The sequence below is a fragment of the Chaetura pelagica genome, unplaced genomic scaffold (genome assembly GCF_000747805.2).
Source record: "Chaetura pelagica isolate M959 unplaced genomic scaffold, ChaPel_1.0 scaffold119, whole genome shotgun sequence".
Classification (NCBI taxonomy): domain Eukaryota; kingdom Metazoa; phylum Chordata; class Aves; order Apodiformes; family Apodidae; genus Chaetura; species Chaetura pelagica.
Genome location: NW_009954406.1, coordinates 1,543,406 through 1,565,830, shown reverse-complemented (window position 1 = coordinate 1,565,830; position 22,425 = coordinate 1,543,406). Strand labels below are relative to the sequence as shown.

Here is a 22,425-nt window from a genome sequence, read left to right as displayed (position 1 = left end):
GTATCTCTTCGTTGTAGGAGGCATTGTGGCTCCTGCATTAGTTGCACCTTGAGATTTTAGTGATGTTGGTTCAATAGTTCTTGCAGAGCTCATAAACGAAAGAGCTTTTAAAAACAGGTAGGTGCAGTTTTAAAGCAATGACTACATAGGGCCTGGCAAAAAAACTGGGTTTTATCTATCTTACTGATGCTGCTGCCTGTGTTTTAGAAATAAAGCCTTCTGATGCATTATACAGCTACACTTCTGTTCTCTCCCAGGAGCTTTATGTCTATATTTTGGACATGTCTCCTGCAATGTGTGATACAGCTGCCAGTGACCTGGCAGTTTAATCAAGTTGGGAGTTCAACTCTGCAAAGTAAAAAGAAACCTTATTAATTAACCCCCGTGTATCTTTTAGTAATTAGTAAAGGTGGTATGGGTTATTACAAAACAGATTTGAAGGCAAATTGAGACATTTTCATAGGTATTTGCCCCACTGTGAGAATCTGACTTTGCAATGGCGTGGGGGGACACCAGCCCACATGTGCAATATAAATAGGTCTGGATTTGGCATTATAAATATGCACCGGATGCAGGGAAGAAAACCAGCACATTCTCTCAGGATGCTGTTAGGGCCAAACAGAATCTCATTAGGGACAACTTCAAAGATCAGTTCCTCATGTCCATAAAAACAAGTGTAAATTATCTTCTGTGAGCCTGCTGTTAGCAGTTGCACTGTTACATTATGCATGATTCTAGACTGCACATGGTATGAGCAAACTATGTTTCATTAGAGTGTTTCATTTTTATGCTAACCCTGGCAACTTTGTCGTTTATTGCTGTTGTTTTGGCTAATACGCTATTTGACTTAAAATTTCCTGTTATGTTAGCTGTTAGTAGTGACACAGTAAAGGACTTTTAAGGTTTTACAGTGCTTGTGTTTCTACAGAGGAACAGCATATATGCAACTCCCTGTATTAACATCTTTACTTTCCCATTCTTCTGCTCCCCAAATTTAGTAAGAAGGGGGCTGGTCCTGACCCTCTTGCAGTGGATATTGAAGGAGCTTTCTGTGATGCTGCTCTGCAGCACTTGACCTAAATGTTTTTATGAAAACAATAAGAGGGTAGAACTTGAATAACTTGTGCTTTTCACTGAGCTCCTTACCCCACCATATATACATTTGAAAGGCCAGTTTATAATTGTGGCTGGAGAAATGTTTTAAAATAGTGAAGTGCAACCTCTCAATATGGAAGTTTTGTTACTAGTTTCAGTGGAATCGAGATTTTTGAGCTTGTCTTAGTTATCCTTCTAGAAACAGATGCTGTGAAATATTTTCTTCAACTGATCTGTGTTGCTAAAAAGGGCAAACTACTTTCAAAATTTTCTTCTTTGTGTTATTTCTAAACTTTTTTTATACGGCTTAGTCACTGATGAAACCAAGCTAGAAAAGCATTCACTTGCATACCTAGTTAAGGTTCACCACTGCCTTCAGATGTGATGTTGAACTCCTGAAGGGGTCAGCAATCTGGTTTGCGCTGTGGTTTCACAAAGACCTGCAACCCGGGGCTGCTTTAGGCTTCTCAAACTATCATTCCTTGTAACGTACACTGTGGCTGGAGAGCTGGTTTAAGCCACGGCTTGTTAAATTCACAGTGACAGTGAGTGTGTGAAGGCATGGTTTTCTGAGGGCTTTTTCTGCTCCTTTTTTTTTTTTATGCTGGTGGTACTTCCACCTGGAATAGCCCTCAGTCCTTTGCACCACTGTTCTGTTCTCCCACACATTTTTCATGTGACATAATTGGGATTCAGAATAGACGATGAAGTGTGAGAGAAAGAAACTATGTAGCTTAAAGTATGGCTGACTTTGCAGTTTGATTGCAGAAAGTGCTTCATGAGAGGTAGCTACCAAGTTATGGGTTTGTGTCTTGTGTCAGATGGTTTAGGTGTGTAGGTGAATTGCAAAGCTAGAATTAATCCACGTGAGACTTTTGTGTAATTTCCAAACAAGGCATAAAGAATTCCCCACCATTATTCAAAACTAGAAGAATAATTTTGAGATAATTTCTACCCTCCTGAAGGGGGCCTGAATGCGCCTGTGAGGAGCAGTGGGAATTTCAGCTCTGACTTTCTGCAGAGTGATGCTTTAAAGCATGGAGAGTGCTGAGCTGCCAACTGTCCTGCTGGTGTTGCTGCAACAAGTGATGATGCAAAACAGTGTTCGGTGCAAGGATGGACAAGAAGTACCCCGCTTTGAACTGTAGGAGAGCATCTCTGGACCTTCCTGGTACTGAGGCCTCTGGGGAGCTGCAGGTAGTCACAATAGTCTCAGTTAAGAGCATGCTGATGGGTTGGGATGAATGAAGAATGGTCTTTGTTACATGAAGCCTTGAATAGGTTGTTGTTCTCTCCTTAGAAACCCTTAGTTCTCATTTAGGGCTCCTACCCATAGCTCCCCTGAAGGAAAGGCCAGTTAGTTGGAACAGAGGTCACATCTATTTTAGTGAAGTTTGCTAGCATAGTTCTAATTTTAATTATGGTAACAGATGATTAATGATAATCATGTTAACAGACCCACCTAATGAGGATGCACATTATGCTGGTAAAAAAAATGTATACTCTTGACAGCAAGCAGCCAGAAGGAGAACAACCATGGAAGCAAAAGACTTGCTCCTTCCTGGGTTTGTTTTTTTTTGTTTTGTTCATACATATCCGATCTTTTATTGCTATAAAAACATTGCAGAAGTAATCTTCAACATCACATACTTGTGCAGAGCTGTCTGAATTGTAATGAAGTTTAAAAAATGTTGATTTACTTTTTCAGGACAACTCCCAGCCACTTCAGCTGCCTTTTAAAATCTAATGAGCCAAAAAACCACCTTTAAGTTATTTTTCTAGTCACCAGGTGTAACAGAGGAGAATTTTTTTTTCCACTGTGATTAAAAATTGAAGGAATTAAAAAGCCCACATGGTGCATATTTGTTTCCACATATGTGTGTATGTATGTACGTTTAGACATAGTTGGTGCTTACCTGTTTCCCAGACAGGATGTTTTCATGCAGGAATAGCTTTGCCACTCTCTGGAAACTTGGTTCCTGTTGGCATTCTCTTGACTTGGGTTTAAAGCCTGTGGAACCTTGATGTGGTTTGTTATTTTGCTAAGGAGTGATCAGTTTCATTAGAAGTTCAAGACTCCTGTGTGTAGAGGAAGCCTTCATTTAAGGTCATTGTTTAGGTCTGGCTCTTTGTCTGACCATAGCAGGCAGTGTTTGAAAGGGCGATAAGATAAGAAGTGGCAGTGATAGCCATGCTGCAGGGTTACTGGAAGGGCATGGAACAGTGTCTGGCCATTGGACTTCAGAGATCTGATTCTTAGTTGTAATGGGTGATTGAAATGCTCTTCTCATGGAGTTGGCAGTTAATGTGGCATTCGCGTCGGTGTATCCCTCAGGAAAAAATGAAGTGCTTGTAGAAAAGCAATAAAGAAAACAAGCAAAGTTTGTAAAACTGAGCAGGGCATAACTCTGTTCTTCATATACAGCATGGTTGCTTTCTGCTTTTAAAATATAAATAAATACATGAAAGAATTTAAGGATACAATTTGTTCAATTAAATTACAAAAAAAAAAATGGAGTAGCAAAAAGCACGGAGGGCTAGGACTGAGATGCTGGGAAAGAACAGTGTGAAGAAGGTTGTGAAATACAGCCCCTGAGCACCATAAAGAAAGTCCAGACAGGGCTCTTGTTATCTCAGTATATTAAATGGAATTGTTTTTAATTTTTTCTTTATTTGTTTTGTTTGCATTTAATTTGTCAGTTTAGGAAGTCCCATTTCCCATCCAAGCCTAGTACTGTCTCTAAGAAAAGGAGCCATTTAGAAGTCAAACATACATGGCAAGATCAGACTGTGTCCAGAAATAGAGAAAATTTCTTTAGACCAAGATCTTGTTTTTGTCTTGATAGGAAGAAGAAAGCCCCAATACTTAATGTTAAGGAAAATTGCTTTGTTGATCCAACATGTGGCTTCTGCTGAAAGGAGCAGTCCACTGCCTTCACTCCTGTCCCAGTGCTCCTGTTGCTTCACGTATGCTTGAACTGATGAGCTGAATTGGCTTGTGGAGGGGCCACACAGCTGTCAGGGCCAGTCCAAGGAGAACAATAGATCTAGGTCTAGGTGGTAGTGGCTCAAGACACTTAAGTGCAGCTGCACTGGAAACAGGAATGGGAAGAAGTTTGACTGAACACATACATGGAAGTGAGAAGCATTTGAGGGGATGTGACCAGCCACCTCTCTATTGGCTCCCAGTATAGGGTCTGTATTAGTGGGAGAGGAAGAAGGCCTTTTTTTCCTTTAACCTGGCAAGTACCCATTAAATGGCTCATGACTCACCTTTTACACTCTGACTCTTAAGGAGGACTGAGTCTGCTTGTGCATTTTATATAGTTAGCCTGCAAAAATAGTGGTCTTTACCAGATTTGTGAATGGTCAGGGTGGTAAAGGAAATAATCTTGATAGGCTTCCTGATACAAGTAGTTATCTCCTATGAGTCAGAGCTTGGTGGGACCTTCATGAGAGAGAGCTTCACAGGCCAGGGAAAATACAGAAGGCAACAGGTCTTCATGGTTAACAGTTTTCCACTGTTTTGCTTAGTGGTGTGAAAAATCACACCAAAGTTTACAGTCAACAGCACTTCCCTGCACTTACTTCAAAATATATAAGCAGCTGCACATTGTATTATCCTTGTTCAGCTCTCACATCTTGTCAAACTGGTGGCAGGCCATACTTAATTTCCCTGGGCTGAATTCCCTTTGTACCATACTGCAGTTGTCCCTCCACATACAAGCATGTACCCATCACGCTTGGATTGGAATTGCATTTTTGCCATCAGGCTGAGAACTAAAAAGTGAGTGGCACGTGCCATGAGTCAGACAGAGACCTTGTTAAATTCCAGTGAGGTTAGATTCCTTTTGGATAGTTGGCTTGTCTGAGTTGAGCACAGCTAGGCACACTCCTGCTCACTGGGATCTTGGGGCTGATGGTGCCTTTGCCTGGCAGGTTGCCTCACACTGAGAAGTAGTTCCATGGCAAGTCTGTAATTCGGGATATTCTCTGGGCACAGTTATTTAGCAAAGGTCAAGGGCAGAGCGACTTTACTGGATCATGTTTGATGTGTGTGTGTACAGAGGGAGAGCACCTAGTAAGTAAGGGTATCCTGTAAGAGTATCACTCATCTACGTGCAAGTGGTTGTCAGCTGTTTTCATTAGCTGGTTTACCAAAAATGCACACCTGTGCTTGTTAAACTAAGTTGTTTGCTGCTATCTTAGTGACACACTGTACAGGGTACACAGGTATCAAATCATAGGAATAGCAAGGAATTACTTTGGTGAGAAATGGTCTTTGGAGAGATTGTGATGTTTCAGACAAGAAAAATCATTTGTGTGAGCGAGATGAGCATAGCTCTTTGGAAATGCGTGATGTTCTGTTCAGTTAAAGGTGATAATTATGTAAAAAAATCTAACACTATTTGACAGGGAGATCAATAGATGTGATCTTTGTTACTAGAGGTAATGCCAGTGGAAAAAAAAGCAAGTGTTAGAGATGGTTTCTTTTGCAAAAGTAGTTGCTGCTGGAAAGCCTCTGAGCATGACTGCCATTTTTTAACCATTTCTACAGCAATTTGCAGACAAAGCCGTTCTTGAGGAAAGCTTTAGAGCAGTTGATTTTCCAGAAGGCAGACTGATCAGAACCCCTTCATTCTAGAAGGAGGTTGTTTTTGCCCTTTAGGGGTAAAGTTAGTTGCCAGTCTTCATAGTCTGCAGCTCATGAAGGAGCTTAGGATTTTATAGGCCAAAGTAAACCAGTAGAGTAGACCTAGATGGAATAATCAATTGCAAAAGGGATTTCTAGAACAGACTGAAGCATCTTGCCCATTTTGCCCTTAAGGGCAGTATTTGTTATGCAACAGTCTGTAAGTGTTCTTGATTGCCAAAAAGTTTGGAGGGAGGAAGGAGAAGAAAGGTTGCAGGAAATTAGTCACTTTAATCAAAGGACTGAGAATCTGAACTGCTAATTTTATGGAATATAGATGACTGTTAAAGTATTGATGTGAACAAAAGAGTTTCACTTAGCTCACATTCCTGTACCATTACGGTCACTGTGAACTTTGACTTTATTGATTGACTTCAGTAGGCATGAGCACAAGCCCTTCGTCCTGTCCAACTGGAAATTTCAGTGGCAATGCCAAAATGCTGAAATGTGGAGAAAAATAAAAACCAAATGGATCCAGATGTAAAGGAAGAAATGATTAAGACAGCTCTTTGCCTGTTTTTAGCATTGTGGGGTTGTATTTTTTTGTCTCTTTGAGCAACTTACAGAATTAACCTGTTTCCTTACTTAGAAAACACGCTGGTAGATACAAGCCTGTCAAAGATGTAGGGAAGTTTTAGTCACTGACTTTTACAGAATGTTTAGTGATGATTTTTTGCTGAAAACACCAAGAAACTTTTTTATTTTTATTTTTATTGTTAAATTTGCAATTCCTTATAGCTTTGCAGAGCTGTTGTGGAATTCTCTTGTAGTCTGTTCCTGGAAGGTATGTTTTCCTGCTCCATAATGACAGGGAAGAGAAATGGCACTTCATTTGCAGCCTGGGAAAAATTACTGTGGATGAGTAGGTGGGTGCAATTTTATATGTATTCTTAGTGAAGGCAAAAATTGTTTTGATTGTTAAAAAATCAAACAACCCACCCAAGTTAGGATAGCTGAGGATGAGTACACCATGATATTCCATGTATTTATGTATTCTGGTTTTGCCAGTTTGTCAGTGTTACTGTGAACTTTCAAGTAGCCGAAGCTTTCTTTAAGTTTTTATTATCAGAATACATATTAAAAACATCTAGCTTTCTTTTCCTTTTAAGTACTAAGAGGAGTATGAAGATGAAAACCAAGACTTAAGTTTGTATCCAATATTGGGAAACTGATTCAGATAGGTCCTACAGAAACGGCTGTTCTGCAGCTGCTGTTCTGGAATTCCTCTTCGTGTGAACACTTATATTCTCTAGGAAAAGTGCTTAAGCTAAATCAGAAAATAGGCCTGTGCCTAATAAATAGACTCCCTGGGGAGTCATATTGGAGAATCTAAAGTACTTCTAATTCACATAGCCTGTCTTACTTCAGAGTAGCCTCCTCATATTCTTAAGCTTCAAGAAACTGAACGTAAATAGGAGCAATGAAAAAGGTGTGTGGGGTTAGAGTTTGTTGTTGTTGTTTGGAGGCTTGGGGTTTTTGTGTTGTTTTTTTTTCTTTTTGTTTTTGACTTGCGGTTTGGGAGATCGGAGCTATTATTTCCCTCTTTATTAATTATAAGTTTGGTGGAATTCATCTCTCTGCATGAGACCTTCTTTACCACTGACTGTGTGAGCTTAAATGTTGCATTATTCAGTTTATGTCTTACCAGCACCTACCACAACAAGATGAATTTCACCCACCTTGGTTGTTCCCATCTAAATGTGAAATGTTGGTTTCTGTTTGTTCTTGTGTAGATAGATGTTTCATAATTTTTACATATCTAATGCATTGGTTGAAGTAATGAAATTCCCTCTTTTGTTTTGAAGTGTAATTAGTGAGATTGCATTTGCATTGCTTGTAACTGAGTCACACAAATGAAATTACATTGCCCACATCTCATTTTGAATCGTAAAACATGATGTGGTGCAGCTTGTTTCCCTCCTTCCTGGAGATTTTCATGGCAATATTATTTATCTAAATCTCAAAGCTTCGAAGTATTTGCTTTTTCTATGCACCGTGGAAATTACTTTCTGCAATTGCACTTCTACATCTGCCAAGTGAGCCAGAATTTTGATAGTGTGCAATATGTGGGTTTGAAAGGCAGCTAGTTTTCCAGAGCTTTCAGGGTCTTGTGTTCTGTTGCATATTAAGTGATTACTAAGTAGGTTTGTGCAATTAACAACAACCTCAGAATCATGCATGGTAACACCTTACTACTGTTCACATATGGAAGCTGCATATTGAGGGGTTTCAGCTTGTCTTTGGAATTGACTTGTAGATAATACTGAATTGAGAACTATTCTGTTGTTCTTGCTCTTTTTGCCTGCTTTTGTTACTGACATCATAGCAAAAATAAATGTATGTTTAATTGAGTTTTTTAGAAGTATGCCTGAGGTAGATTTCTATCTTGACTATAGTTCATTTTCTTATTTATTTGATTTGGGGGGATATATCTTTGGAAAGAAATGGTTTAACAGAATTAGAATAATTGCTAACTGCAGAAGTCAATTACAATTCTGATAAACATTCATGTCCCAGATACTCCCACTGAGGACTTTTAATTTTTTATGACTGAAGTATGAGCAAAACAAAAATGTTCCTAGATAACCTATAACTTTGTGGTTGCCCACAAAACCTCTGACTATTAACTACATTGTTGATAAAACCTCCTGATTGTGTATGGAGCACTGTTTCTCCTCATGTCCAAATGAGATATGTGTCAAATAAAAGCCATAGGCAAGCCATACTGATGATGCCACAGAAGTATTTGATGCTGGTTTTTATCCATAATATATTTTATTTTTTATAAGAAAGCATTGGTGCTGAATTCAGCAGCCTCTAGCATGTAATTACTGATTGTTTAGGAGAAAGTTTATGAGAACACCAAATAATGGGCTAGATTTGAAAAAGAAAATAAAGGGGGGAATAAAGTAAGTCAGAATGAATTGTGCATTTCTAAGGAGAATCTGCAACTACATGAACACTGCATGAAGCTACATTCATGCAGTGTTCTGCTAGTGTAGACATGAGATTATATTTCTCCCTCCCCTATAGCCTTATCTACTAAGCTTTTTGTCCCTCAAACTAGTGTTTGTATCTTGATGTATATACTATTCGACCTGTAGTTTCCTCGTCATAAGTTGTTTAATACTGGAGAGAGGTAATAGAGGGAGAAGGCAGTCTGATATAATCTTTTTAGTTGGGACTGTAGTTGGCACCATTTATTTTACAAATGAAAGAACCTGCTTTCAGTATCTATGGTGCAGCAGACTGCAGCCCTCTCCAAGCCAGTCACTGAGGAACTGCAGCATTTTGTTGATTGAATCCAGTTCCATCTGTGACTGGGTTTCACGTTAGACATGTATGTCAGGGAGACAGCTGTAATGAAGACAATTGCATTTGAAAGATAAAACATAGAAAGATAAAAGTGCAAAATTCTATCCAGTAGAATTTGATGCCCAAAATCATCTTTTATGTTTCTCGTGTTTCCAGCAAAGCAACTGTGCAGGGCTGAGAGCCTGTCTAAGAGCAGAACTTGGTCCTCACATTTTCTTTTTCCCCTACTTCAAAGGAAATTATACCAATAAATCATCTATTTTTTCTATACATGCTGAGACTAATTCAGATTTATCACCAGTCTAAATCCAGAATTCAAGTTGTGCTTATGATGACTGGCATCAAAATTTGTGGCAATGGAATTTCTAGGAAATATTAGACCAGCTGTGTGACTCTGTTACATGAACACTTACATACTTTCAGTGAACCATTTAAATGTAGTACTGAGCTTTTTGGTAACCTGGATGCTGAGTAGGAACCTGTATCTTGGTGTCGGTAGAAGCAAGTTAATCTCCCCTCTCTATTCCTATTAAGAATAAGGACTTACATTTAGGAGAGTTAAATTGCAGTCTATTTTATCATCTTCCTTTCAGAAAACTTAAACCTTAAGAAGAGCTAGAGGCTGAAACCTTTGACAAGGGCTGAAATAATTCATATACATGAGACTGAATGGCAAAAAGCCTTTTAAGAAAGTGTAGTATTATGAAGAGTGTTACTTAGCAGGAAAATAATGCTAGATACCTGGATTATGATGGGAAGGAATTTATTACTACCGTCTTGCAAAAGATTGTTAGAGCTTAGATGCAGGAGAGAATATTCAACCGAACGGAGACAGATTTTTGTGCTGGTTCAGACCCACAAATGGATTTTGTAGATAACATATGGTGTTTGCCAATTTACTTCCTTAAAATACCTCATGCTGCATGAATGCTAGGAAGTTTCTTTTCATTTGCATTGTATGTTTGGCTCCGTTTGCTGACTCTTAATAAAATCAGTGGCAATTTCATAGGCGTGTTGGTGGCACTCTATGCCCTTAATAGCTTAAAAATGGGAACTGGTGGCATTTACCCAACACAAATTGTCCTTCCTTTGAACAGGTTTTTTGGATTCAGTTCCACCCCTCCTGTGGAAGTCAAATTGTAAGGCAGAGCAGTAGAGAGTCTCATGATCCGCCCTCTGTTTAGGAGAGGGCTAACACTTTGTTTCTGTGGAGGTTGAACTGCATCTCGTCCCTGCAGAGGGAGGTATTCAGGATGCAGGTATCTTCAGGTCAGAAAGTAAAATGATTAAGAAGGCTAAGTCCAGAATTTCTTACTTGCACTGTATATTTAACTCGTGAATTAAAGAAGAACATTTGTATTTCCTGGGCAGCAAGTCAGTTAAATTTCAAGTAGTTGCTGTACTTAAAACCAAATATATATTGTGGGGGAAAAAAAGAATCAGAACCAACCTCAGGTGTTCCTCAACCAACACTTTAGGCTCAGTCCTGTGGGACTAAGATGGGATGTCTAAACATGTTTCTGGAACATGAAGATGGATTTTAGGTTTGGTAGCAAATTCTAGAAGATAATAATGTGCCTTCAAGTCAACTTGTCTGGTTCCCCTGTTAAGAGTTATGGTCTATTTGCTGAATTTATCATCTCCAAGAAAAAGTAATGAGCTGTGCTTAGAAATTCTATACATTTTGGGACATTTCACATTTGATTCTTAATAAAAATAGACATCCAAAATGGGAGTATATGCTGCAATACATGCATATACAATGCTTGTTTTGGTACAACCTAGTGATTATAAATCATCTCATTACTTCTCTACCTTTGTCCTTCTGACCAAAATTGCCCTAATTTTTGAGAAGGATGGCTTTTTTGATGTGTCAAGTCAGAGTGAAACAAATTAAACTTAATCTCTCTTGGAGATCTGCTTGTATTTGTTTTGGAATGGGTATTTTTGCATTACAATTTAAAAAGCTGTTTTACTATTGAAGCAAGGGCTAAAGCTTTCTTTGTGGTTTCCACCCTAGAAATAAGTCCACCCCATTTTATGACTCATGCAATTGAAATAATTGGAGGGATACCACCCATTAATTTAACCTCACTCTTGCAGAGATATAAAAATGTGACTTTTTCAAATCTCATTGTCCTTTAAATTAGAGTTGGATCTAAATTAACTTCTCTTTGGGGCTTGGGATGCCAGATTATACTTTTAAGTATATTTAATGAGTTTTTTACATACCTTATAGTAGGGAAATAAAAATCTGTCTTCAGTGTTGAGAACTAACTTACTGACATACCTTCATACTAGGAGCAGTTTTGTCAGCAAATTACTTCTTTTGGGGTGGAGGGAGGCTTAATTTATAGCAGTCCCACGACAACAACAAAAGAATGTGGGAAAAGTGGTGCTTAATGACTTTTAATTGAAACCATACCAGTGTAAAATGACAATTTACTATTTTATTTAAAGAAGTCACTTTTGCCTGGGCCTCAGAGTGATGCTGTTACTGGTGTTCATACTGTTTTTCATTCTGTTTTGGTTCTCTAACCTTGGAAAGCTACTTGCACCCAAATTTTAGAAGGTTTTTCATTGACCAAAAAGAATATTTGCTTGCAAATCGATGATTAATAGGATTTTCACAGATGCTCAAGCAGTTCAGTTTCTGAATTCCTGTTAATACCAAAGAAGGTTAGATACTTCAGAAATAAGACCAGCTGACTATTTGCCCCCGAAGAACACCATAGAAAGTCTGGATTTTACCTCTTGCTGGTTTTATTATTGACCAGAATCTGGGATTAACCAAGATTGGACTCTTAATTAGTTCAGATTTATTTTGGACTGTGAAGATGCATTATTATAAATTCCTTAAAAAGGAGGGTTTTCTTAAGTTTGCCCAGATGATGACAGTGGATAATATAGGTCTTTTCTGTTTAATCTCATAAATCTCCCTGGAAGTAAAACAGCTCCAAAACCTGAAATAAAAAGATCCATCATTTCCCTGCAGCAATAATTGTTGGAAACGTTAGCAGTAAGTTGCTGAGTGGTGCACTGAATCCTCCTGTGGGTTTCTAAATGTAATTTTTTTTCCACATTGCACTGAGACACAATTAATGCTATTTCTGAAATAAATATCAGAGTTCTGTGTTATAGAAGACTCTCTAAGGTTTTGATGGGTGGCACATGTTTCCAGAAGTGTGACTTTCTAGCTAATTTGAGGTAGTCTGTTCTTAGATACATGTGCTTGTACAAATAAGATCTACCAGTGTGAGTGTTAAAAGGTATTTTTATCAGTTTCTTTTTAGTTGGAGAAGCCAGATGTTTTCTTGGTATTTGACCATACTGGAAGGTGGAGTCAAATTAACAAAAGCACTAAGATGTATGATTTAAACAATTAATGGCTGACAGCAGCCAACGAAAGCAATACTGTATTTTGACTTTCATTGTGTTTATTTAGGGGAAATGAGTATGTAGCTTTTTCAGCCTGTATCATACCACTAAATCAGCTCTGTTGACATGCATGTATGTATTTTTGTGGCAGATGTCTGGATATCTACATGATGTGCTGAATTTAAGCTGTAGGAATTCTCAGTCCACCTTTAACTGGAGGGTACAGCAGGTTCAGATAACCTGCCTTGTCCACTTCCTTGGAAGTTTTTGTAACTTCCCTTTCAAAATCAGAAGATCAATTATAAATACTGAGAAGCTAATCTGCCAAAACGTTTTCTACAGTAGTCACAGCTACAAAAGAGCTTCAAAAATATTACTAAAAGGCCTGTTTTGTTTGAATATTAAAATTTAGGTTGCAAAGTGGTAATCATTCTTGACTACTCCTAATTTATTTATTTATTTATTTAAATAAGAGCACTTACATTTTATTTTCATTCAGTGTCTTGAGTGTCTGCAGGGCATACAGATGCATTTAATTTATTTTTCTTCAATTGAGAGACTTATTGATACATTTTGACAAAAATAATTAGGCCACAGGTCTCACAGGATCACCCAGTTTCAGAACTTGGGACTGTCTCTAAGAGAAATTGAAAAATATCACAGTATAGCAAAGCTTTAACATTTGGCTACAGTAACAAATACTTTTAAGTACTGTAGCAGGGAGTTTTCACAGAAGTTCCCATTCTTCTCCTGAACTTCCCGTGCCACGGGGAACATTTTTAGATGCACAGATATGAACTCAAAGAAGGAAAAAGCTGAAAATGTAGAACAGTTATTGCTCTTGTTTTCCAGTTGCAGCAAAATTATCTTCTCTTGCCTTAGGTGAGGAGGGCAAACTAACAGCACTTAGAAACAAGCTTTTAAAAATGATTTTGCAGAAAATGTTTGTATTTTAAGTGTAAAATAAATACACCAAGCTAATTGGCTTTTCGAAAAAGTACTTGGTTTATAAATTTTGAAAATAGGTGTAGCAGGAAGCATATGAAGATTTTGCAAGAGAAAGCTAAACTGTAAATAAATAAAACTGGCTATTTGCAGCAAGTATGAGTAGGTGGCTTTTTTAATGCTACTAATGTAGATGAGTTTTTAGTGTAGCTACTAGATAGAATGTCTCTAGATGTCTCCCAAAACAGTAAAGTGCAATAACACACACAGATTTATGTGGTACACAAGACTTGAAGTCTGTGCTTAAATTGATCTATAATGAATACTAATTTAAATGTAAAAAAACCCAACAACAACAAATTCAGTCACAGAATGAAATAGAGAAATGATTAAGAGATTAAAAGAAAGCACATGATGTGACACAGTCTAGGAAGGATGTGGGCCCATGTGTCACAAGACTATTGGTGCATCTCGTGAGCCTGGGAAAGAGAAAAATGTGATGATCTGTGCTAAAATGTGATGGCCTGTAGCAAAGCCAACAGAACCAGCTTAAAAAATAGTGGACTGTAAGCAGTTATAGTGCTGGTTTGTCTAGTAGAGTTTTGGGCAGGGGGAGGGATTTTCAACATCTGTAAATGTTTTGTCCAGCATAGGTGCTGCATTCATCTGAAAGATTTATTCAACATTAGGAACTGGAAATTCTTCCTGGCTTAATGTTTAAGATTTTTAGACTGTCTTCATGGATGAATTGATTTCTTGGGAATTGGTCTGTAAGAGGGGATTTGGGGCCTACATATCTCAAAATCCAAGAGAGGAGGGAAGTGAAAAGGCTTGTGCATTCAGCTCTCTAAGCTCAGGCCTTCCTAGGCACCAGCTAACTCCACCTCAGCCTTGTGTTTTCAGTATTTGAACTCACCCATGCAGAATTATCCTTTGATTCTTCCTGGCTTAATGTTTAAGATTTTTAGACTGTCTTCATGGATGAATTGATTTCTTGGGAATTGGTCTGTAAGAGGGGATTTGGGGCCTACATATCTCAAAATCCAAGAGAGGAGGGAAGTGAAAAGGCTTGTGCATTCAGCTCTCTAAGCTCAGGCCTTCCTAGGCACCAGCTAACTCCACCTCAGCCTTGTGTTTTCAGTATTTGAACTCACCCATGCAGAATTATCCTTTGCAATCAAAACTTCTTTCAGAAAAAAAAAAAAAAAAAGAGGTGCTTGTGTCTAAATTTTTGAAAATGGGATCCCAGTGTAATTTTGCCTGCATCTCCATCTCCAGGAGGGCTGCACTGTTCATTCTGTCTCTAAGATACTTTTTAATGCTGCTGATTTTTAAGATGTCATTATGAGTAACTAGCATAAGCTTGGGCTGAAATATGCAGCCAACATGTCTGTTCCATGGTGTGACATCCTAAATCAAGTCCTCTGCATGTGAAGGGCCCAGTGTTTTCCTCTGTGAGCTGCTGAATTCAGCCCTCATACCTCGTTGTCAAAATCCCCTTGACAACTTTATTGTTGTGTATTTACTTAATCTCTTCTTTTAAGTTGTAACACTATGACAAAATCTGCTGTCTGATGGATGAGGACAGTGTACAGCTCCCAAGTCTATGCAGCCCCCAGGAGCAGGATGGGTGTGCCAGCAGCTCAGCCAGCACCACATGTGAACCACCATGGGCATGCTTGGCAGGACAAGGACCAGTGCTCAGCTTGCTTACCAACACGGCCCAGTGCCTTGGAAATGCTGTGGTGATTGTGGCTTTGCAGGAAGACACTGTTCACTGAGAGCTGAGCACACCACGTTGCAGCCTGGTTTGTGGTGGTGTTTGATTCAGCTGCAGCAATGTGTGAGGATCTCTCAGTCTGAGGTGTGTACCTAGGAACTCTTACTCTACATGAGAACAACTGGTGGTAAGGACAGTTTGGTAAAGCCAAAGTAATTACCAATAAACAAATTACCAATAAACAAAGTCCTTATAGAAGAGCATGAAGATTATAATGTCCCTTCTGATTTCTAAAACCTTGTCATAAGTGCATTAAATGTGACAGATCTTACATTACTGTCATGATCTTAGCAAGCAGTCATTGCTCAACTGCCTTACAGGATTACATTCTGGGTCTTACATAAACTTTTGAAAAAACACTTAAGTGCCTGATTTTCTAAGGTGCAAAAGATCTTAGGGTAGGTACGTCCCTATTAACAGCTGTCTGTGAAGGAAGTTAGATTCCCAAGATCATTTACTAACTGAAGGCAAAAAATCCCCACCCAAATTCCTTTTGATACCTTACTATTTTGTTAGGTTGTTTTCCATTTCCTGGTTGCTGTATTAATCCTAGTGGATGAACATTTAGATTATTCTGGAATAACATTGCCTGCCTCTTTCCTGATTGCCATATTAATCCTAATGGATGAACATTTAAATTATTCTGGAGTAACATTTACTGCCTCTTTCCATGAGCATGCTTTTCCAAATTCAGTGATCAAATAATCTGTAAAGTTTTTCTACCAGCTCAAGAATGCTAGAAAAATAAAGTATGGGGGATAGTGGGTAGTGTCAAAGTTAGCTGGATGCATGGTGTTTGAAGCAAATGGTAGTTTCTTAAGTATGTGCTGTGATTCTCAGAGACCTGGTGATAGGCAGGGCTGAAATAATTATTTTATCTCCTGTTGAATTGCAGCAAGGGTCAGATGCATAACTGATGCAGATCTTTTAGAAATGACAGTCTGTAGTCTCCAGATGTTGGGTCATGAGGTGAGCAGACCATCAGAAGGGAGGATGTTCTCAGCCCAGGTGGAAGCCTGCTTGTGAGCAGTGTGACAGGGTAGTGACTTGTGCACTGTGATCACTGATCTCTTAGGTCCAGAGGCCAATCTTCTCATGATGCAGAGAAAAAGAAAAATCTTGCATGATGTTGTGCCATGCTGTAGCTGTGGATGAAAAGAAAACTTGAGCCTTTAAGACTGGCAATAACACCACTTTTATTAAGTTTCTATTGAAGGACTATTTAAGTAAGATAAGTTGATAGGCTGAACACAATAACCTTCAGTATCTCACTTTCGAATACTTACTAGGCAGGCAATAGTGAATAAGAGAAGAAATTAAGCTAAGATGTAGAAAAAAAGGTTACTTGGCAACATCATAGTGTTTTTATAGAGGAGAAAGAAAGGTCAGGAACTTAATGAATTTAATTTATAGAATTTTCTGTAAGTAAGCCATGAATAGAAGAATCCTAAACCAGATTTTGGTGTCATATTCTAATAGGGATTGCCTAAAGCAAAGCCGGTTTTGTTTGGAAACAAACTGCAGAGAATAGCAAAATCATAGCTGCTTTGTATGAACTAAGTTGGACTGCCCAGAGGCAGGCAGTGCTGCTCAGAGCATGAGCAGAGACGATCTGAATGAGGTGTGTGGTACTGAGGAAAGTTAGTGTTCGTTTTTTGTGCTGTCTGGAGGAAACATACTTGGAAGTGTGGGCATGTTGATTCAGAGACCTCCGTGTTTACCATGTGACATTATTAAAAAAGCCTCAGCTTACCTTCAGTGATTGGGAGGAAGATAGTGGATACAAAAGCACTGCGGCCTGTAGTTACGGTTCTGCCCAGCTTGCCAGTGTCACCTCAATGGGTGAATTAATTTTCCTCTGTAATAATAACCTTACTAATTTCTGACCCTAGCAGAGAAGAAGGAATATGTTGTCAGAGTTCAAGATTTTTTTGAATGGGTTTCTGTAGTGGTAACCAGTTGTACCTGGTGCTTTGGGTAGCATGGGAGATGCAGCACCAAAACAAAATGCTGTCTATCAAACTGCCCCTTCCTGTCCAGTCCATCCTGCAGTGAAATTTGTTGTTAAAAGTAAAGACCAAATTAAATATCATCTTGTAGAGCCTGAATTTTGCACATTATTCAGTGAACAGTGGCAACCAAATGTGGTAAATTTATGGTAAACACAATTTAATTATAAATAATTCTGCTGTGTAGGAAATGCAGTCTATCAAACAATATCTCTACCTCCCAATTTTAGCTATTAGTAAACATTCTATCAAATCTAAAAGACTGAGTAAAATCTTGCTAGTAAGTATGTTCACATGGGTGATTTTTCATTGGAGACCAGGACATATCCATATGGAGTCTGATTTCTTGAACCACTACAAACTCAGTGTAGGGAGCTAAATTGCTCCCTGGGTGAAGATGCTTTTGGTCTTTCTCACCTGTGTAGGGAGCTGACTTCAAAGATACTGGTGGAAGTTTTCACACATTTCAGTGCATTGTAAATACAAAGTACTGATTTTACTTTACTAAAAAGAGTAAATACAGCTCAATAAATGAAGGAATACTTCAAAAGTCAGTATTTTCTTATGATTTGTGTTTTATTTTCTATTACTGATCATACATCTCATTATAACTATGGGGATTTAAGAAAAACAGATTCACAATTATATGTACTAGTTGTTTTGCATTCAGTGTGGAGAGCAAACCCAATAAAATCTGTTTAATTTTCTTTTTACTTTTAGACATTGATTTTTGAATGTCAGCTGTGCCATTTTGTCCCACTAAGTCTTAGAACAGGATTATTTTGGGTGCTTTAAAATATATAGAGCTTGGTTTCACTGCTCTGATGATTTGAGATGTAAGTGGACTATTATTCTGACATACATACCTCAAAATTTCTAGCTGGAGCTAAGCTTCTAACCATGATCAAAGTGGCACATCATCAGAATGGGTTGAAGTTTTGTGTAGTTGGGATGGGGTTTTCTATGATGTTAATCCAGATGCTGTGCTATTCAAAAGTTGAGTAAAGTTGAGCAAATCAAATTATGGTAACTCTGCAAAAAAAATTGCTTTTCCAAAGTAGGCAATGGGTTTCCTTTTGTATTTGAAGTTACTCAGTTATAAATTAGAATTTCTAGCCAGTAAGTATGCATCAAGCATTTCTGTTTTCTGTTACTTTTGTCTGTTCTGCTTAAATTTAATAAACACAAAACTTGATATCAAGCCAGCATAGAAGTTTGGTTCTGACTTGCTTTGTTTTGTGTTTATTAAATTTAATCAAATTAACAAATGTATCGTGCAGATAACCAATTGAACTAAATTTTAACATCACTGTCTTAAAAAAAAAAAAGTTTTATCTGTGGTTTCTGAATGGTCTGCCACAACAGCTCCTGACTTTATAGATTTTGCAAAGATGAGCTCAATTTTTTGTACGAGGATAAGTTGTCAATAGACTCAATTCTGGGATTTCCAGGCTTCATCAAAGCACTCCTGATTGTGTATAAACAAATATTCCAGATGGAATCTCTAGGAGTGCCTATGTCCTTGAACAAAATCAGATGCTAATCTGCTCAGTTTAAGTGAGAGCCTGTTGCTAACTCACCTGTGAGACTTGTTCTTTAATGGCCCATGCACCTGTTCATGAGTAAGGCAGGTAATAGAAAAAAAAGTAAATCTGAATTCAAAGTCTATCAAATCTACTTTTCCAATGTTTAAATTTTTAAACGTTAGTATCAGAAACTGGTTGCATCCTGTGCATCTTCTGATCTTCCTTACTTGGTAGGTATTTAAGAAGCACTGGGGAGCCTTCTGGATTTTTGACAGTGTTGCATTACAGAGTCATTTCTTTGGGCCTGGTGTGTTTAAATGGATGTGTATGTGTGTGCGTGCACGCTTATGTTGAGAGAGATCCATGCTGATATCTGAAATAATAGATGTGAGGGTTTTAACCTTGTAACTATGATGAGATCTTTATGTGTCTGCTTCAGGGTCGACCCTATCCCGTATGACACGCCAAAACCAGCGGGCCACACGCGATTTGTCTGCGTCTCAGACACACACTCCAGAACAGATGGCATCCAGATGCCTTATGGGGACATCCTTCTCCACACGGGCGATTTCACCGAACTGGGACTGCCCTCAGAGGTTAAGAAGTTTAATGACTGGTTAGGTAAGGAATTACTGCGTTTTGGTGACCCCAATTAACCTCTCCTGTCCAAGTGTCAGTCACTGCCTCCTAATTGAATTAGAGCACTTGAAAATCCCCCCCTACCCTTGCTTCACTTGTCCTCATGTGATGTACTGTTTCCAGGCTCAATCTGATTCTGTTAATTAAGACAAATTTAGAGATTTTGCTGTAATTCTGCATTATTTTGGGGGAAAAGATTCTGTCATTCCACAGCAAGGGCTGTGTGTGCTGAGGGGTTGGTGGCACCTCATAGGAACGCACACAGCTTAGTTGACCCTGTGGGGTTTTATTTCCACAGCCAGAACTCTTGCTGGCTGTATTTTGGGTTTGCCATTGTTAAAAGCAGTGCTGAAAGTTAACAGCATCTTTGGAAATGCTGAAAGTCCTTCTTCCCATGATATAGAGTGACCAAATCAATAATACCAATTGGAAGAGGGAGATTTTTGGGGCATGGTATTCAAACGATTGCCCCTTTGAGTTGGAGTCCTGGCATTTAACATGTGAATGCAGACACCAAATGTCTCTTTGGTAGAATGCCTTTCATACTCTGCTGTAGTTGATAGCATTGCCTTGGTAGTGTATTGCTACAGATGAGGGTAATTATTTCAACCGCTGAAGACCAAAATGAAGGATGGGAACTAGTGCGGAATGTTTCTGCTGTAAATGCCACTTGTAGGCTGGCTGTGTGCTACCATGTCACCACTTGCATTAAAAGCAGTCAGAGGCGAAGGTGACTTGAGCAGCTGATTTTCAAGAAATGTTAGATTGAATTTACAGTATTATGTAAAAACCTTTAAAAGCATAGCTTGGACATCACAATTTACCCTATCACTGCACTCTCTCTTGCCTGCTGTATGATGGCCACATCTCTACGTGCCTTTTAATAGCACCATTTTATTCATTTGGAGTTCCTTGGGTGACCCTTCGAGAGAAGTAAAGAGCATTTGAATTTACAAAGGGAATTTTTAAATAGAAGAGCTTCCACATTCTCTGTCTTTTCCACCCTCCTTTAAGTTTTCTCTGTATTGTTCTTTTTATTTTCCTTCTGACCTCCTGATTTCCACAGCCCAATTTTAAATAACATTTTTACTTTTTTTTTTTTTTTTTTCTGTGCATGTGGGATTTGATCTTCCAGATACTGCCATGTTACTGTAATTTAATTTTATCAGCCTTATTTCTAGAAAGTGGCACTACATTGTATGAGCTCAAAACTACTTTGTTCCTAAGAGTGTAATTGCAGGACCGGAAAATAAGAAGTGATGGGAGAAGTAGGTGGATACATGGGTTGAGGAAAAGACACAGTAGGAATCATCTTCCTCAACTTTGGAATATGCTTTGTGATAACCTGTAGAGGTTAGCGTTGTGAAGGAGGAGGAGCAAGCAAGGGTATGACAGTGGATGGGAAGCTGCACAGCTTCACCAAGCTTCTGAGAGGCTGGGCAGCACTGCTGTTCAACAGGGTTCAGTTGTTAGAGATGCCAGGCAGCTCCAGAAAAGGATTTGCTTTGTGGAGAGTACAGACCTCCCAAGTCTGCCCTGAATTCACTACTAAGAGCAGTGTCTTGTCACCAGAGTTCCTCCTTGGACTAGACCATGCTTTTGTCAAGAAAGGTTGGACCAGATGATCCTTAAGGTCCCTTCCAACCCTCTATTCTATGATTCTGTGAGTCATTTCACAAGTATGGTTTTGATACAGCCAGAGCCCATGCCCAGTGCTTGGCATTTGGAAGTTCTTACCTCAGTAATGCTGAAATCCAGAAAAAGTAAATTACTATTTTTTTTTTCACCCCTTCATAGATAATCTTAAAATATTGGCAGCCACTTGGCATGCCTTGTATTTAAAAGATGTTTCATGATGTGTTTTATCACATAGATCCTTGGTTTAACATTTGCAACAGAAGAATTCAACCCTTTGAATAGATTAATAGGTTTTGTCCAGCTTCAGTAATTTACCATGGTGCTTTCTTAGCATATATGCAGTTCTTGTAGAAGTCAGTGTGGTATTTATCTGAGAAAGCAGGTTTTGCATTCTTTGGCAGTCAGTGTCATTGAAACTGGAAGCTTTGATTGTGTGAGGACCTACTGGCTTTGGCCTCAGGCTTTCGTGTTTTCAGTACAGATGAAATGTTTTGGAGGGTTTTTTTTTTATTGGTTTTGGGGGTTTTGGATTGGTTTGTTTCTGTGCATTTTTTTGGCACAGAGTCCGCTCTCATTGTCATACATGTGTCAATACCAGATGTGAGGTTTGTGGTGTAAAGTGAGGCAGCAAATGGATTCCCCTCTGGAAGCTTGTCATGTTGGTGAATACTTGCTCCAGTGCTGTCCTCTCCTCCTGTGGAATCAAAACACTGTGAGGTCAAGCATGCCCTTTTGCCACTTATTTTCAGGATTCCATCTGAAAAATAGGAGTAATTACATTTAACTATTATGTATATTGTGAATATTAGTACCTTTAAGGTTCTGAGGTGATGACATATAACAGCTTGAAAATACATACCAGTGGTTGGCAGGAAGAAGCAGGTTTCCTTTTTGTTCTGCCATATAGTGAGAGTTATCTTTTTTCATCATAGTTGGTAAGGAGCTTATTCCAAAGCATGGAAAACATCAAACACAACATTTACCTTATAGAAAGGAATTTTCAGGTCTTTAATGTGCATGGTTTTCTCCACTGACAGTCATGTTGTAAGGCAGTAATGAAGACAACGCATTTGTATTATTTATACCTTGAGGGAGAGAAGTGAAATCACAGCTAGGCTTCATTCTACAGCATATTTTACCTACTCTGTGGTAAAACAACAGGGCCTCATTTCCACCAGGATTATCTAATGGGATAACTAAACCACAATAACTATCCATAATTTTCTTGGCAGTAAAGCCAAGGGAAAAATTAAAAGATGATTATCCTGAACCTCTGCCTCACTTGTACTTCACTGTTACATACACCAGAGTTTTACAGGACTGAAAGCACTTCTGTAATCTCTTCAGTGTTTTATTTTGTGGGTTTGCATCCCTTTGCAACTCTTCTGTTATCTCACTTGGGCAACA

General features: G+C 38.6%; 1 protein-coding gene across 1 annotated transcript in view; it reads left to right on the top strand.

Annotated features, from left to right (window-relative positions):
- The window catches only part of MPPED2 (metallophosphoesterase domain containing 2), a 99,153-nt gene that overhangs the window by 12,997 nt on the left and 63,731 nt on the right, over window positions 1-22,425 (top strand). The window contains exon 2 of the mRNA XM_010004248.1: window positions 19,181-19,362. Coding sequence (XP_010002550.1) covers window positions 19,181-19,362 — 182 coding nt within the window. The remainder of the gene's footprint in view (window positions 1-19,180; window positions 19,363-22,425) is intronic.